Source organism: Hakea prostrata, chromosome 5 (genome assembly GCF_041222555.1).
Source record: "Hakea prostrata isolate BN-2017 chromosome 5, UWA_Hpros_2, whole genome shotgun sequence".
In the NCBI taxonomy this organism is placed as follows: domain Eukaryota; kingdom Viridiplantae; phylum Streptophyta; class Magnoliopsida; order Proteales; family Proteaceae; genus Hakea; species Hakea prostrata.
Genome location: NC_142604.1, coordinates 48,157,869 through 48,176,654, shown reverse-complemented (window position 1 = coordinate 48,176,654; position 18,786 = coordinate 48,157,869). Strand labels below are relative to the sequence as shown.

At 37.5% G+C, this 18,786-nt stretch overlaps 1 protein-coding gene across 2 annotated transcripts in view; it reads right to left on the bottom strand.

Annotated features, from left to right (window-relative positions):
- LOC149016261 (polyadenylate-binding protein 2-like) overlaps nucleotides 1-10,176 on the bottom strand; it is a 33,601-nt gene extending 23,425 nt beyond the window's left edge. The window contains exons 1-9 of one of the 2 annotated variants that reach the window (XM_089157399.1): nucleotides 9,405-10,173; nucleotides 6,672-6,790; nucleotides 5,896-6,566; nucleotides 5,728-5,806; nucleotides 5,555-5,644; nucleotides 4,799-4,936; nucleotides 3,054-3,233; nucleotides 2,766-2,972; nucleotides 2,179-2,676 (exon numbers count right to left, since the gene is read on the bottom strand). In XM_089157399.1, the coding sequence (XP_089013525.1) occupies nucleotides 2,431-2,676; nucleotides 2,766-2,972; nucleotides 3,054-3,233; nucleotides 4,799-4,936; nucleotides 5,555-5,644; nucleotides 5,728-5,806; nucleotides 5,896-6,566; nucleotides 6,672-6,790; nucleotides 9,405-9,651 (1,977 nt within the window). In that variant the 5' untranslated portion in view covers nucleotides 9,652-10,173 and the 3' untranslated portion in view covers nucleotides 2,179-2,430. Of the gene's footprint in view, nucleotides 1-2,178; nucleotides 2,677-2,765; nucleotides 2,973-3,053; nucleotides 3,234-4,798; nucleotides 4,937-5,554; nucleotides 5,645-5,727; nucleotides 5,807-5,895; nucleotides 6,567-6,671; nucleotides 6,791-9,404 lie in introns of those variants that run through there. The other variant, XM_089157397.1, reaches the window with a different exon arrangement.
- Nucleotides 10,177-18,786: the final 8,610 nt, after the last annotated feature.

The window sequence follows — 18,786 nt, the reverse complement described above, 5'->3', positions numbered from 1 at the left end:
ATGAGCGGTAACGTCTCTTTCTTCTTCCTCTGTTCCTTCTCTATCGGCTTCACTGAAAATCCTTTCACCGATGTTTCTCACAACAATGATCGTTGCTTTCATGCTTGGGATTCTCAACTATCTCTTCTAAATTATTTCTCCATTCTCGCTCATACCATTATTCTCAACAGAATTCTTTAGGTATTTCTCTATTCTCTTACTTTTTGTTTATGGTTTTCTATGGTGAGGGAATGTGTGGTGAAAGGTATCTCATGTGAAGAAATTCTAATCTAGACCACTTTAGTGTGAAATTTGTGATTTTGTATATACATATTAGATGTTTATACGGTCAATTAGAAGAGTTGTTTTGCTTGTTATAAGGAACAGAGGAAGAAGAAAGAGACGTTACTCTAACCGCTAACGTTTTTTTTCTTCTTTTCTTTTTTGGAAATTTAGCCGATGATAGAAGATTAACTTAACTAACCCATAAATAATGGGAAGAAAAATATGAATTTTATTAGACGATTCAAACTTAATTAATAGACCAGATGGTAAATATTTAGAACTGTTTAGCTAACATATTCACACATATGTTCAGCTACCACCTTCCCTATTTTTAATCATTGCCGAAAAACTTGTTTTCGTAAGATTTTTTCTTGATGGTTTATGTACAAGGATTATGTTTTCTTAGGATTTTTAGATGTTTTGGACTCAATGGAAATGATGAATCGAAAAGATTTCATTCCATTGGCATTGATATTTTGAGTTTGTATAGAGATCAACGGTGGGTGAATTGTACAGGCTTGCAAGGAGTGTTGAAACAAATAAAGTTCCAATTGGCACTTGGGTAAAGGGTATCGGCAGATCAAATTTGTAGGTTGTTCAAACGTCGAACAAAGGTCAATTTGGGAAGGAAGCGGGTGACTTTCGCTTCAAACTTGGTGAGTGACGGAGATCTCTCAAAGTAGGGTGCAACAATAGGAGAGGTGGAGCCATGCCATGTCATACAAAGGTCATGAGCTACAAGAAACACCCCAAGTGGAGGGTGTGCATCATGCTGGTTTAGGTGATGGCAGTCAGAAAGGCATCCTTGGAGAGGATGTGGGTCATGCTGTGATATGTAGCGGATAAACAAAAATAAGAGATTGCAGAGAGACATCAGCAATAATTTATTCAAGGTAATCTGCATAATTCAAGCCAAGATAGAGATTGTTCAGTTTGGGTGCCTTGTATTTTGTTTGGTTCATATAATTATAGTTTGATTGTATTTATAATTGGATTAGGGTTTTGTATCAATTACTTATACATGGTAAGATTCTAATTATACGGGGTTAAGGTTTTAAGTTTCCTTATAAATAATCTTTATGTGATAACCTAGATCAATCCATCTATCACTGGAGGGGTTGGGAGCAAGCAAATGAATAACACTTTGTTATGTGAATAGTGTGAAATTTCTTGGAAATAGTAGACTTCTTTTCACTTTGATGGATTAAGCGATTTTCTTGAACCACGTTAAATTCCTCATGTTATGAGTATGTTTTGTTTATGTTTCTTCTTCTTCGTTAAGCATTCGAATTTTCATGAAAAACTTTCAATGAAATTTATTCCGCACAATATTTTAGCAACAACAATTAAAATTAATTCTTGAAAATAAATTATCAATTTATAATTGAAAAATTACATAAAACAACACAGTTTTATCAAGTCGATTTTTTTCGTTTAGACCAAAAAAAATAATAATAATAAAACAAAAAGATTTTTTTCGAGTTTTTATAATAAATAAACTGCTATTTATTTAGTCTCCCTAGGCAGAAAAGCAACTTTCAGATCTAAAGAAGAAAATCAGTTGTTGGGGGTGGGGGGGGGGGAAGCTAAGCTTACAGGTAAAGCACCAGCATCATCGAACAGGTGACAGAAAATTGCTATCACGCAAAATTTCAGATCATCAGATCCACAATTTTGATCCATATCAAGCGATCGAAATCTCGGTCCAACGGTTCTAATTGTTTTGCATGACAGCCCTGGGCATTCAATGCACCGGACTGAAGCAAAGTCTAGATACGGATTACAACCACCGGATATTCCCAAACAAATCATACCGACCATAGAATTGATGCAGCGGAAGGTTATAAACCCCACTGACATGGCAAGTTGATGAGTTCCAGGGGATTTTGAAGCATTGATACCATAAGACATATCAGAAATTCATGCCACCAAAATAAACCAATACCAAACACCGAATATAAATAGCACCAAATTCTTAATCAAAAAAATTAAAGCATAATATAAGATCCTCAAAAAGTTCTTCCAATCATCTCCCAATCAACATTAATCAACAGTGCAACAAGAACACACCTAAAACTGTTTAAGATTTAGTAGTGAAAAATAATCTGAACGTGGAACCCCAAATGAATTCGTCTGCATTACCGCAGCATTCATGCCTGCATGCACTTATGGGACAAGGTTGTCACTCAGTGACAGGGAAGCCAGTTGATCAGTTGGACTGCTTGCCTGCTGCTGCTGTTGAACGTTCCTCAGAACATCCATGGCCTCCGCAACCTTCGCTTTCAGAGCTTCAGGGGACTCCAGCAAGTGCAAGACCTCGGTCTGGTCCATTTCCAGAAGCATTCCTGTAACCTTAGCTGCCATTTCATGCTCCAGCTGATCAACTAGCGGGTACAGACTCTCACCCAGCATCTATACATACATCAACAACAGATGTGATCATATGAATACATCGGCAAGTTAATTAGCACAAACAGGAATCAAAAGATTCAAAACCATACCGTTCTCTGCTGTTCAGGTGATGCATTAGCAAGGGCAGTAGCCAAAGCACTAATGGGAATAGGCTGTGCCATTGCAGCATCTCGCACTGGCATGCCGCCCATGTCATATGGCATAGAAAGCATGCCACCAGCAACGCCTGGCATGGGCACATCAGGCATGTTTCGACCCGGAGGGTACCGATACATGCGTCCTCCCCTTGGAAGCATCTGCCATTGAAAAGTAAAAAAACAATAATAAATCATTTGCTAAATCTTAACAAAAACAAAGATGAGATGCAGATGCAGTACCTGCTGTTGCATCAGAGGTACTGGCTGTTGGTTTTGTTGCACTGGTCCAGCCCCTGCACGCCTCCCACCTGGTCGTTGACCCTGCTGACCTTGCTGAACCATTGGTACAAAGAAATTTGCCATGGGAGCACCACCCGGCCTCATTCCAGGCACAAGTTGCTGTTGGTATCCAAATCCAGGCTGAACAAATGCAAATTAACAGCAAAATCCTTGAGCAAGGAACATTTCAAAACTCAATACAACAATCTATGCCATAAATTAAAGGAAAGTTCCAGCTCCAAGAAGCAAAGAAGACACTTGCATGGCAAATCAAACTCATGCAAGCAGATGATAAAAAACCAATGAATTGAGAAGGGAGTAAACATCCATGTCATTCTCTTCAAAAACAGCAAAGAAAAATAATATTAGGAGGAATAATAATATTTTTTTTAAAAACAATCCAAATAGACTGGCGGCAGTTAACAGGTGGCTCTGTTAGTGATAAATTGAAGCGACTATGATCTGGTACTCACAGTACAAAAAAAGCCCTTGAATCAAAGATGAGACGAGACAGTTCGGAGATCAGTGGAAACCAAGGCCAAAAAATACCTTGGAGATAACGAAAAAGAAATGAATACCTTGTGCTAGACATGAAGATCGTTTAAAGAGGATCAAACCAATGATCATATACAAAACCTGTTTTAGTATTATCTAACTACTGGTTTGCCACAAAATCTCTATTATCTACTGATGCAAAAAATTGCTAAAATTTGAAATTCTAAGATAAGGTTAGGTTATTTAAACACCCCCCCCCCCCCCCCAAAAAAAAAAAAAAAAAAGAGTTTAGTGGTCAATTGAGTATGGAAAAAAACAAAACCCAATCACCTGGATCATTTTTGAAAAGCATAAGGTGATGTGTAAGACCAGCAAGCAGGGCCAGCAAAGGACGGCCAGGGCTGAGATCTCTTAGCACAACCTAGGGCATGGGAGGACTTGATCAAACTAAGAGGACCCAGGGTTGGCCCAGAGCTGTTCCAAAACTATCAATAAGTGACAGGATATTAACTAAATATGCTACTACTAAATCAGATGCACACCCACAAGGTGATAAGGAATCACTCTATTGGTATTTGGTTGGACCGGCATGCTAGGCTTTGGAGGCTCAAACCCAGAAGCAGCCGGCCAACAGGTTCGGGTCCAAATAGTTAATTTATCTCATTTGATTTGGACTTCCTATGTAGGAAAAAGAGTTAGAATTGAGTTGCAAGTTGTTTTATCACTTAAAAGAGTATTAGGAGTCCTGCTATTTCCTTTATATATTTGCTTGTAACCCAGCCATTTTTAGGCTGAAAGAATCAAAGCTTCTATTTAGTCTGTGAGAGAGAGAGAGTGTGTGTGAGTGTGATCCCTCTTCCCTCTTCCCCCTTCCCCTGCAATTTTCCCCTTCTCCCATGGGTTTCACCATATTATAAGGGCTCCCTAATCCTCCTCATAAAACAACTAAATTAAATATGCATTAAATGCTTAAGCATGGTGCAGCACTATAACTGAATGTGTCAGGAAAAACAACTAAACAGAGAGCATCACAAACAGGAATTCATTCCCATTATTTTTCAGAAAATCGATTGTTCTATGAACATATTCATCAACTCCAAGAAAGGTGCACAAAAAGTAAAAAATATTATAAAAATTTCCAATATACATAAAAATTAGAGATCAAAGTGTGGCAGTGTTAACAAACCAACAAAAAGTCGCATGGAATTTACCTGGGGAGGAATTAGAGCTGGGGGACCCTGGCCATAAAATATTTGTTGCCCCATACCAGGACCACCAGGAGGGTATATTGGCACATGAGGAGCAACAGAAGGTGGCATCGCAACAGGTCTCATTTGAGAAAACTGAGCCTGCATTAACACATGTATCAATCATCCCAGCCAACACTCAACAGATTACAACAAAGATAAATGATGATCTGCAAGAAGGATCAACGAGAAAGTAAAGAGAAACAAAAGCACGCTAAGGCTAAGCTAGACGAGCAGATGTTTCCTGAGATGCCGCGAAAACTAGGCCCACTCATATAGACAAGTATCTGCCACATGGCAGGAGATGCATTCTATGAACATCTAGAACCTGAAGTCCCACTAAAAACTCAACCATCAAATCTCAGTCCAAACAAAATAAATCAAATGGCAGAACCATGTTTAAACCCAGAACCACCAAGAGGGTGTATAGACTATCAAATGGGTGCACATAAATGACTCAGCTAGCCTCTGAATATGAACACGTGCAAATCCAGACAAGTAGAAAGAAAATTGGAAGTCAGGCGCCATAACAACAGTCTAAAGATATGAATACAAGAGTACTCCAGGAGATAATGGAGCAACTAGAATCAAGAAAATACTGGCATGTCCTAATGGTACCATGATTAGGAGTGCACATAAATACTATAAAGCTTCTAAAGACACTAGAGGTTTCAGTTTCCAGAAAAATAAAAATAAATAGGATTGTTCAAAATCATCTACCTGCAGTCTTGCTCGCCTATCTTCCTTCCTCTGTGCAAGTGCGACATAGAGAGGCTTGCTTACAAGCATTTTGCCATTCATTTCAGCAAGCTAAAGTTGGGGAAAAACATCTAAATTATTATTTCCGGCATTATCCTCAGAATATGGAATCAACGAAAAACAAGACCACTTACAGCTCGTGTTGCTTCTTCAGGAGTAGAGAAAGCAACAAATCCTGAACCTCTACTTATCCCATTAGGATCTCGCATGAACCTGTCACGAATCCAACCAAAACGGCAACTCAATAACCAACCCACAGGAACTGATATAAACAGATAGGATGGTAATTTCTTTCAAACAACTCACTACAACAGACCTTGCATGACGTTATTGTACCAAACTCTGAGAACAGCTCCTTCAGTTTTTCATCACCAACACTATCATCCAAGTTCTTCACATATAAATTCACCCCTTGATATTTATCAACTGCTTCCTTTGCAGTCTGTTCAAATCGCCCTTTCAGTTCTTGTTCTCTTTCAGATTTCTTCTGTGCCTTCCCAACATACCATTCTTTTTCATCAAACTTTTTTCCATTAAGATTCTCAACAGCTTCAGCAGCATCGTCAGCATTCTCAAAGTTGACAAAACCAAAACACTTGGATTTTCCATCTCCATCTCTCATTACCACCACACTAGTTAGTGGTCCATATTCGCCAAAAATTTTCCTCAGATCCTCTTCGGTTGCTGTTTCTGCGAGATTCTTTACATAAACATTGTTAAATTTTGTCTTAGTGATAGCAGAATCTCTCTCCTGCTTACGAAGAAAGGGTCCAACAAAAACTTGTTTATCATTTATGAGCATGCCATTGAGTTTGTCAATGGCATTTTGGGCCGCTTCCTCAGTATCAAACTGAACAAACCCATAGCCTTTTGACTGGCCAGAAGGATCTGTAGCAATCTTACAAGACAGAATGTTCCCAAACACAGAAAATGTTTCCTGCAGTGCCTTGTTATCAAGTGTCCTGTCCAGGTTCTGCCAAAATGCAGAAAATAAGAAGTTACAACATAAATGCAGGCAATTCAAAAAGCATCCAGAACAGGTTCTCTAAAAGACGAGATAAATTACAAGGCCAGGTACCTTAATGAATATATTAGCTGTTCCACTTTTACGGATACTAGGGTCACGGTGAGAATACATTATGCGAATAGATTTCCCATTAAGAGGAGTGAAGTTAAGTACATCCAATGCCCTTGCCGCTGTAACAATATTACCAATGAAGTCAGAAATCAAAATGTAAAATATGACAGGGTAAAGTATACATACATTATCATGTCAAGATTGTGGGGCAGAAGACAAACACATCCTTCTTATTTAAAGCACGGTTGTCAAAGCATGACTTGGTGGTTACCATACATGAGTTTAAAAATGGCAACACATTGATACGAAAAAGAGGGGGTTTCACCCTTGATTGCAAAGGAAACAGGTCATAAAATACTGCATGGTTCAAGGCCTTGGTAAGATCTCAGTTTTCATTTCATTTTTTGTGTCATAGGTGGAAACCACAACTGAGTTCTAGGGAACCAACAATCTGCCCAGATGCAGGTCCTAAATCTTTATATCAATCAAAACTATTACCCATTCACTGAATATAAAAGGCGGTGAAAGGAAACTTGGTTAAAATTTTCAACAATGGCATTCAACTAGGAATGCAAAACAGAAAAAGACCAAAAGCTGATTTTTTTAACCAAACCATACACAAAGAAGTTTGAAGGAATGAATTTATTTAGAAAAATAAATATATGAACTAAGGGTTTTACTTGTTGAGCTATTAAACTTGAACTTTGTATACTTATACTAATGATTGCAGGGAACCGGTCAAAGAGAAATGAATAATAGAACTTCAACAGATGTAAATAGTGGAGGAAAAAAGACAACAGAAAAAACTAAGGAGCATATCTCAGCATAGTTAACAATAAAACAACAAAATAGACTTGAAAGAAGAATAAGAACATCTAGTCAACCATGCTGCTACGAGGCAAATACTATTAAAAAGATAGGAGAAGTTGCAAACGACTCTTACTGCAAATCAATACCAAGACCCCAAAGCTCAATTCATTGATCCAACACGTATACCAAGTAAAGTAGTTTATATCCCTATAAACAGAGAATCCATCAAGAATAAGTGACTCTGGATCTTAGACTAAGCATGAAACTGGAACTGATTTAGCAATATAGCATACCCAAAATCCAGCAATCCAGGTGAAAGTAGAACAAGGAATAGCAGGGTAAGTGTAAATTTAATTACAGGAATTTTAAAACCATAATTTGAAGGAATGAACTTTAATAGTGAAAGAAAAAAATAATAGGACATACATTGATAACGCATCCGCTTCCTACAACAATGTGATGATTGAATGGATTTATACCAATCCACCTATTAAATCACCACAGGGACATTCTGAATCACCACAGAATCAAAGGTAAAAGCCAAAATTTATTCATCAAATTCTTTTACAACATCAGTTTCCCTTAAAACTTCATAGAACACTTGAAGCCTTGAAAACTTGGAGGAAAAGCCTATCCCTGTACTTGACTAATGAAGTAATCCAAACAAAGACTAAATGGGTCCAGTTTGAGTGTTCAACTATAGTAGGACTTTGCAGAGTACTTAATTAAATGTACTAAGTAATCTTTCATTTTACCTAGGATGCAGAAGACAATAATTCAATATTTTTCTCATTTGAACAATTAGTCTTCAATTCTAATGGTTTTCTTTTTCCCTTATATATATATATATATATATATATATATATATAACTCTCATCCTTGAATAGATTGAATAGATTGAACAAGATGACCTGAAGTTGAATAGATTGAATGGATTGAACAAGATGACCTGAAGCGTAAGCTTGGTTAAAGCATGTGGGCTTGTACTTCATGAGTGTACACTCATCCTCACCACCCCTTATGCAATCTCTCTCCCCACTGCAACACTGATTCTTGCCAGCTTCCTCTATCCTCCTAGGTAGCCCACCACCAAATTGGTGGCAGAGGCAAAGGATTCATCTGCTTCCCCAATACTTTTCCATCTTTCTTCCTCCAGTTTTTTTCCAATTCTTCTTCTTCCTCTTTAATCCCTACTCATCCTTCAATGGTCCTGTCTGCGATACCAGCAGTGGCATTAAAAGAAGAAGCAAACCTCCCACCAACTGAAACCCCATTGAAACCCAACCCTTCCCTTTTTATCAACTCCCACAGCAACCTAACCTTCCTTTTCCTTCTATCGCAGCCCTTCCTTGCTCATTAAAATAATAATAATAACAATTATGTTTCTTCATTTAAAGACTCTCCTATTCCCAACGTGTGCAACACTCTGAAACCTTCACCAACCTCTCCCAACTCTCACGCCCTCTTCTTCCAAACCCCCCACTCCACCCCAAAAAAAAAATTTAAATAAATAAATAAATAAAATTTCGACTGTAGTTCATCACACAGAATGAGTTCAGATAGACGAAACCTTTAGTTGAGAGAGAGAAATTATTATTGAGAAACATACAACCCAAGAAGGCTTCGGAGGAAGTTTGCTGCAGATCTAAGAATTTCACCAATCACTCCAAGCAAATGTAAAAGTCATTTTTTCAAATTCAATATCACAGATTGCAACCAAAATACACGAAGCTCCACAGTATATATAACAAGAAAACAAGAACCACAGACAAGCTAGAGCGTAAGAACGGAATACATGGGCGAAAAGCTAAAATCATTCAACTGAAACTAAAACGTAACAGAAACCAACCGGAGACATAACATTAGATCCATAACAAAGACGATACTGAAACACAAATAAAACAAATTTAGCGGACAACTAACCTTCTTGGGTACTGCTGTAGTTAACATACGCGTAACCAAGGGACCTCCGGGTACTCAAATCCCTGCAAACGCGAACAGACACCACCTGACCAAGCTGGCTAAACAGATCGTAAAGCTGCGAATCTGTCACGGTCAGTTCAAGATCTCCGACATACAAAGACGTCGACACATATGGGTTAGTCCCAGCATTGCCCGCTGCATTAGGCCCAGAAGGAGGTGCTTGAGGCTGAACTTGAACCTGCGCCATCTTCCCAAACAAAAACCCTCGTAGATCAACAAAAACCCTTGTAGATCCTAAGCCTTGCCTTCCTCAGAAATTTTTGGTTTTTATTTTTTTATTTTTTTTTCTTCCCTCTCCTCTCCTCTCCTCTTCTTATTGAAACAAACCCTAGGAAAGAAAAAATGATAACAGAAATATCCCAATAACTACTCTCTGTCTCGCTTCTAAACTGATACCCAAAAAAAAGCCACACTGCTTGTTTCTCGACGAAATTCCGGATGATGAATTGGAACTAAAATCTCTCTCTCCCTCTCTCTATGTAGAACCAAAATTGTGGAAGAACTTAGCTGGAAATTCTTCACTGGATTTTCTGTTTTTTTGGAAACTTTTTTTTTCAGAAACAAGAAATGCTAATGGTAGAGGAGAGGGAAGGACATAAAAGGGTATATGATCGGAGATCCGAACTGTAAAACAGATACAGAGACGCAGACGATGGAAGCGATGGATTCAGGAGGGCAGCCCAAACTGCACCGCAACGTCTGTGTTAGAACCGCAAGGTTTAAATACTGAGTGTGCACAAATGTTCGCTAATTTCAAACCCTAGCTTGATTTGGGTAAGCGAATATTCACCGTTGGATCACTTGGTGTCCCCACTCAGACATAGAATCAAGGAATGGTCTTTTCTTTCTTCTTTTTTCTATTTTAGTAACCAGTTAATTGATGGATCATCGTGGTGGGCTATGGTAACCGGGAAACACTGGAGCAGGTTGAAATGTTACGTGTCAAATAAAATAAATAATTAATTAATTAGTTGGTAGGGTTTTAGTAAATGACAAGTGTTGAAATATTTACAATGACAGCAAGGAAGATGACTTGGATGACTTGGATGACTTTATCCAATGCATTAGCTGGCAGTTTCCTCCCTTATCAACAACTTTTTTTTTTTCTTATTTTATTTCTTCAAAATGACCAAAAGAATTCTCTTGGGTAATTTCTTGCTTCAACAAATGAAGTAAATTGGTCGAAAATCATTTCATAAAAACATAACTCGTGAAAATTTCTGCTTGCAGAAACAATTTTTACGTAATAACCATACATTGTCGCAGCTGTTTCTCATAGCAAAACTTGAACAGATGTTAGATTTAAGTGAAAGAGTTTTGCGAGGAATCTTTAGATTTTTATTTGCAACTACTATACAACCAATGGTGTAAATTATGTCACGTAATCAAATAGAATGATGCAGAATCAGTGGGTGGCATTGAGTTGTTTTTTATTTTTACGTTCTAAGGGTTTAATAGTTTACTAACTTACAAAATCAAATCCCTCCATTTACTTGATTCTCAAATCTCTGTATCTTATTTAATCCATCTGTTGTGGATGCCAAATCTGGAGGAGACCCTTTCTTTCTTCAATGGCAAGCTACCCGTCGCTTCTCCGCCCACCTCCTCCCTCATCTGTTCAATTCATCTTCCTATTATGTTCTCATCATTGATGTTAACTTAACCTCAACTGTCGTCGATTGTAACCCTTGATCTTCACTTCTCTAATTACATCTTCTTCACTTCCTTTGCCAAAATGCACTATTTCTTTGCATATTTTTCTCCTCTTGTTGGTGTCAATCTCACTCTGAGGGATGAAATCAACATTCCTAGGATACTGACCCTACACAAAACATCTTTACCTTCGCTTCTTCTGAATCTGCTTAATCCCTTCGCTACTCAATTCATTCAACATGCTGAATTAATCATGATATAAACGGGATTCTCATCAACACATTCATGCCATTAGAGTTTGAGACAATGGCGGGGTTGAATGAGGGAAAGGTAAGAAATGGGCTACCGTCGGTGATTCCAATTGGGCCATTGCCTATGAGAATGTGAGCCGGAGGTACGAGTCGAATGGTGATGTCGAGGGAGGAGATCCAAGAGGTCGGTCAAGGGTGGTTGTGCATTCATTTGGGTGGTGAAAGATAGGAAGGTGGATAGAGAAGAAGAATACAGAGTGGAATAAGTGGTGGGAGAAGCGGGTGGATTAGGAGACAATGCTAAGTCATATGGAGGGACTTTGTGAGTCGGGTAAATGGAGGGGTTTGATATTGTCAATTAGTAAACTATTAAACCCTTAGAATGTAAAAATAAAAAATTGCATTTCAATTGAACCTACACCCCTTCATTCTATACCTTTCGATTTTATTTTAATTACGTAACGCAATCTACACCATTGGCTGCATGCAGCAGCGACTGCTACAAATAAAAGTTCGGATCTTCATGAAATTTGACATTCCAAACAAAAAAGCTCAGTTATGACCTTGGTGGATACGTTTCCGCATTCATAAACAAGTTTTATTAAACATCTAAAAAAGTGTTTATACTTCCGATGTCTTTTGAGGTAGAAACACTTGGTAGGTTATCTCATGGTCTAGTGCCTTTTAGGTTGATGATTTATTTTATTTTATTTTTTGGTAGAATAAAAATATAAAATGTCGGTTAAGCTTAGAGGTTCCAATGGGCTCTATAAGATACTGGGAATGTATGATGTTTTAGAAATTCAAACGGTTGTGATTATATAAGTGGAGGACATTAATCATTGGATTTCAAAAATACTTTTTTTTTTTGGTAAACAGATTTCAAAAATACCATTCGCCGAAATCTGAAACTGCTCTGATATCAAAACAAAAATTCTTCAATTTTGCATATTGGATATGATGGTTGTCTCCTCGAAGATTCTTGACTTCTCTCTTCTACTTTGAAATTTCAACATCCTTTTAGAGATCATGGATCCACTTTTATTTTGGATTTCATCATCAATCACCAAAATAAGATAAACTTCTCTGTATCTTTTCTTTTTTAAGAGGAAAGCTACACAATATATAAAGAGAAAAAAAAAAAGACAAGACAAAGGTCATCACCAATTGATGACCCTACAAAACCAACCAACCAAACAACTTATATAAATTTAGAAGAATCATATCTATACCCTAAAAATAGCTCTAAGGATAGCTGCTTGAACATTTACGACAAGAATCAAAGGAATACTCTTTGCTGCTAATAAAAGATTTGAATTTTGACAATACATCAACTATATGGTTAGACTTTCTAAAAACTAGCTTTACATGTGTGCCATTAAATGATGAAGAACTTAAGACAGTCTTAGAAGGAATTCAAGCCAAGATCTCTCAGGGACAAAGTGAAGAACTTACGCAAATCCCCTTGGAAGATGAAGTCAAAGCTTCTCTCTTTGAAATGAGTCCAAAGAAAAGTCTAGGCGTGGATGGCTTTCCTCCTCTTTTTCTTTCATAGATTTTGGGAACTAACACATGTAAACCTTATGAGTTTTGTGGTTAGTGTCTTTTCTACAAGCTCCAATCCCAAAGGAAGCAATGAGACTCTTGTATGTCTTTATCCCCAAGAAGGAGAACCCTTAAACTGTAGAAGAATTCAAACCTATCAACTTGTGTACAATTGCTATCAAAGTAGTTACCAAGAACATTGCAAAGAGACTCCATTATATTTTACCCTCGATGGTATCACCATCCCAAACAACCTTTGTCGAAGGGAGGAGCAGTTTCAGATAATGTTTTTAAAGTTCATGACGTTTTCCACTACCTCATAGGAAGAAAGAAAAGGAAGAAAGCACTAACGTGTCTTGAGTTGGATATGAAGGGGGTAAATGACAAATCAGAGTTGTTACACCCCACCCAGTCGGTTTCGGACATACCCAAATGCCTGTGGGGGTGATTACACTACAAAATTTAGGTTCATGGCCAATCCATAACCACACAATACAATATAGCATAATCCAAAGAGCAAAGGAATAAAAATGTATCAATTATCAAAATTATTACAGTCATCCAAAATGACTCCAAAGATAAAATCAGAGTTAAGGTGAAAGTTAATGTCAAACAATAGAATTCTCAAAATTGTCAAGAAAGGTTTAAAAGAATTTACTTTAATCCTTCGATTTCCCAAATCAAAGTTACGCAACCCAGTCAAACTCTGTCACATCTCTATAAAACGACAATCAAAAAGGCTGAACATCATATGAGCAATCCAAGCATGGACATGTGTCTCCATGGATCTCCACACCTTCACCTGTTAGGAAGTCATACGGGTTGATTGGCAATGTATACACGTGTCTCCATGGGTCTCCACACCTTCGCTTGTCAAGAAGTCATACGGCTCGATTGGCGACGTATACTTCAGAATGATGAAGTCCTCATAACCTGTAAAAGATTCTAGATAAAATATATCTTCAAGGAATGAGTTCCACAAATACAATGAGGTCAACAAAATCACATATCGTGCATCCAATATATATACCATGTATAAAATATGAATGTAAATGAAATGGAGTAATGTATCTATGCAAGTATGCTCTTATAGTGCTAGTCTCTATAGCAGGCACACATTAAGTCATAACCCCAACCTCCTCTGGGAAGTATTGTCTCTCTGATCCCTCACGGACTGGCTACCTTTGTTAGGATCCCACAGTATAATGGTATGTTACATCATGCCATGGCTAAGGGGATTAGGTCACCACTCTTTCACCACACGATTGGTATAAGTACTCATACGTGTTAGCGATAAATCTAGCCTAACGCAAGGTCAACTACATTTCATACTACATGTGGTCCGGATACCTTTCCTCATGCCTAGTGCCTTGTTGGTCTGCATATCCTTCTCCACCTAGGAATGTTATTCTTCATGGACTAGCTATAGACCTTTGTTAGATTAACATTTTGTAACCCTATAGTTGTACACATATGCTTTGGTGGACGCTCTTGTGCCTCCTCACGGACTGGTTACCTCTGTTGGATGACCACAAGCCCAAATTCTCCACATATGCAACCTTACCATTGCATGGTAACAATGGCATGTGTGTCCTCATGGACTGGTGATAACTCTATGAAATAGAGTTAAGATTGGTAACTTTTATACTTGAGATGGCTTGATTTAGGAGTATTTTATCTTTGTTTTAATGTTAGTATTCATTAGATGTTGTCTTATTGAGTTTTAACATGTTGCATCCTGTATAGGTCATTATTGTCACTCTTACATGAATTTCCCTTCAGATTAATGGATGAATTTGATTAATACTCTTTCTCTTGAAGGGTATGTAGGTGAAGATCCATAATAGAAGAAGAATCTGCATGTCCTCTAACTTTGCTGTAGAGTTATGCTGCAGCAATACGGAGTAGAATATTCTTAGATCCAATTCAAGTGGAAATGACCAAAAATGGCTAACTTAATGGACTTTCTTCTTGTCATTCCATGAAAGATCTCACCCGTTGATATCAAAAGAAAATGTTCTAATCCTACAAGACACTTTTGGGGGAAAAGAAGGGTACAAATGAGGCAAAAACATGAAAGGCAAAGGAGAGGAGGAAAAGAGGAGAAGAGAGGGCTGGAGCTAAATTCTTGGGAGAGCTGCTGAAGAAGACTATATGTTGGAGAAGAAGGCTGGAGTTCTTGTGGAAGCATTGAAGCTCTTAGTGTCTTTTCCATTTTATAACTCTATCTTCTTATCTTCTAGCTTAATGATAACTATATCTATCTCTTTGTATTTGATTTCTGTTATGGGCTAAACTTGTGTTGTGTTGGGATGATAGTAGTACCTAAACTTGAATTTTAAGATGTAACTATCATGTGTTCTTTAGTTTTATTGCAATACAATTTATTGTCAATGAATTCAGCATGTTATATTGATTAATTTCGGTTATTGAATGATCTTTCATGAACGATTGTTATGATTTTGTTAACTGAAAAGTTAATGCAGTCTAGATGTTTGTTGAATTGTGTGAGTTAGCATAATCTTTAATTAGTTTGTGTTAATTAGTAGGTTGGGTAGGAATGGGACCCAATTACCTCACATTGCCATGATTGATATTGGATTTAAATTGCATTCATATTTCAATTCTTCATAGGAATATGCAGATGTTGAATTAGGATGCTAAGCATATGTGTATTGGAAAATACCATTATGCCTCTTCATTCCAGGTTCTTGATATATTTTGGGTTGTAACTTTAGTATTAACTTTAGTATTGACTAACTTTAGTATTTGCATTAGAAAATTCAGGGGAAGGGAAACTTGATTCCCAACACTCTTTTCACGCACTAAATTCCTTCTATTGCTCAATATCCATTTTAGTTCTTTAGTTTAATTACTTGTCATTTGGTTATTTAGTTAGTCAATCACAAATCAATCTTGTTAATCTTGCTTAATTCAGTTTTACTTTTACATTGAAAGTTAATGATAGAATTCTCCGTGGGATCGATACTCTACTTATCATTTATTATTTGATTGCGACACGTGAACTTGCGTAACATCTTGGTACACAAGCAACAACTAGATACCTCTATTGGATGCCCACATGACCCATGCATTGCTATCACAGGTCACTTAGTTTCAATACCCATGCCGAATGGGTAGTAGCATGCAAAAGGTAATCTAGCCATGCATCTAGACACCTACATATAATGCACATAAATAACTAAATGAATGCAAAGGCAATAGGGGTAATGGGTGAACCCACAACCCCCGTTTGATATACATGTAATGCATTACCACCCACTTTTTTGGCACATCATATTTACAATCATCATTGAATAAATTGAATAATAATATAAACATAAAATATCATTTTTACCTTATATCTGTGCAAAGTCTCACATACAATTCATAAGAGTAAATATACGACATTTATATAACAAGAATTAGGATAAAATAAAAAACACAAATACATGATAATGTATTCCTCACTTGTCAATGACAAATGATCTCCAAGAGTCCAAGGAAAATCCACAATTCAAAGTGCTAACAAGCTACAAGAACCCTAGAAAACATGTAGACTAAATTAGGTTCAAGTTGGGGACCAAACTATGCATCAAACGAACCAAGATCACCTCACCAGAATAGAGGCTTGTTGGTCAAAGCCGGTCAGTCACGGGTAGCCTGCCCCGATTGATCGACCCCTGAGCTATGAACCAAAAAGGCTTCTTCTTGCCCTATTTCAAAATACTAACTTTTGGGCTTCAATAGGACGGTATCTATGTCCTAAAAACACCTTCCAAACACCTTAATTAGTCTCCAACACAAAAGCCCTAATTTTGTTCTCAGATAATCACTTGCAAGCATCTCAGAGAGGATTGATAGGTCTCAAATAGGTGAAATGAAATTAACCAACACTCAAAGAGGTTGGAAAACAGAATGGGGAACATGAACAAGCATTCAAATCCAACAAACTACCACAATCACCACCATCATTGCATACAATTATCATAAATTCCTCAATAGAATGGTTGCAAAGATGGTTTTAGAGATCTTCTTACCCCAATACCCGATTATTCTTGTGATTCGCGCTTCGGCACTGCAAAACATGCAAAGATTCTACTAAATGCCAAGTTCTTCTCCTCTCCCAACCTCTCAGCCTCCAAAGAACATAAACAATTCGTATATGAGGCTAAAGAGCAATAAAATAGGGTTTCAAGACTTAAAAACATGAATTTGCCCTTTTCTAGCTGGGAGCGGTTAGTCAAACTAACCATCCGCCCCTATCTACCGCCCTATAATAACTTTCACATGAGAAAACCATTTTCGATGGGCTACGCAAGGTAGGTTGTTCTAAACATTCTTGAATCAATGACATACTTTACCTTGACATTGGAGTCCTCTAGCATTAGTTTTTGTGCATGCTAAAATCTCCTTTTTATACCTTCCAAACTGACTTTCTCTCTCTTCTTGAAATCAATTAGGGTGATTGGGTCATCTCCTATAGTTTTATTTCATCCAAGTCCATAGGTTTGCTTCTCAAACTTCCGCTCTCAACTCGGATGGTCCAAAGTTGCCTTCTACTTGCACTTCAGGTTCGTGTACCCAAGATGAAAGTCTATCGATTTATGATTTTTTTTTTAAGGGGGGGGGATTTCATAAGAGTGCAGGTATATGGAAACCATTCTCAAAAAATTTGAGATTTGGGGTTAAGATTTTTTATTTGATCATGAACCTACTCTCTTCCATTACTACTCCTTTCTCATAAATTGTGCGGAGAGATTCTCTATAGCTTAAGAGAGGAAATTGGACAAGGATCCACTATCACCAACCCTATTTGTCATTTGCTCACAAGGTCTTTCAATTCTTTTTGCACAAAATGAGGATCTAGGTGAGATCAAAGGCATCAAGATAAGAGGTAGATTATCTCCACTTACTCATTTAATGTTTGCGGATGTTTGCATTTTATTTTTGGAAGCAATTTTGACAAGTATCTATACTCTCAAGGAATGTCAAGATCTATATTGTAGAGCCACATGCCGAGTTGTTAATAAAAGGAAGTCAACATGTGTTTTAGCCCTAATACATTGCCAAGGGTGAAAAGATTGTTCTCAAAAATATTCGAGGTCTCATATGGGGAGGGTCCTACAAAATATCATGGGCTACCAACAGAATTTGGTGTATCAAAGGTGGATCTATTTCATCCTTAAGTGACAATATGGAGAAGATGTTCAAAGGATGGTTATAAACTTACTCAATCATGAAGTTGGGGAGATTATGCTTAAGGCAGTAGCACTTCCCTCTTCAATCTGTACTTGCTACTTCCCATTTCAAGGTTCCAAAAAACTATTTACAAGAAGATCAAAGCTAAAATAGCAATCTTCTAGGGAGGAAATGGGAAGCATCCTACCATTCATTAGATGTCATGGAAGAAACTTGGAAAACCTGAGCATGAGGGTAGGTTGGGTTTTAGAGATCCATATATGCACAACCAAGCCCTTCTAAGTTATGTGGCATGTAAATTATTGAATGAGCAAAATTTAGATTGGGCCTTATTCATTAAGAGTATCTACTTTCCTTTGATATCTTTCATGGAAGCAGAAGTGGGTAAGTCTCCATCTTGGGCTTGAAGGAGCATAATATAAGGGACGGAAGTTATCAAGAGAGGTCTACTATGGCATATTGGCAAAGGGAGCCACATCAACATATGGAAGGATCCTTGGTTTCCTATTTGGAAGGGAATTGAATATTATCTTCAGAAAAAAGGATAGCTTGTGATCTAAATGTGATGGAAGATCTTGTCGGTACGATAGGAAATGGAAAGAACTTATAAGGGGCTGGTTCACTAAGGAAGAAGTAGAGACCATCCTTAAAAGTCAAATTTCTTTATTGCT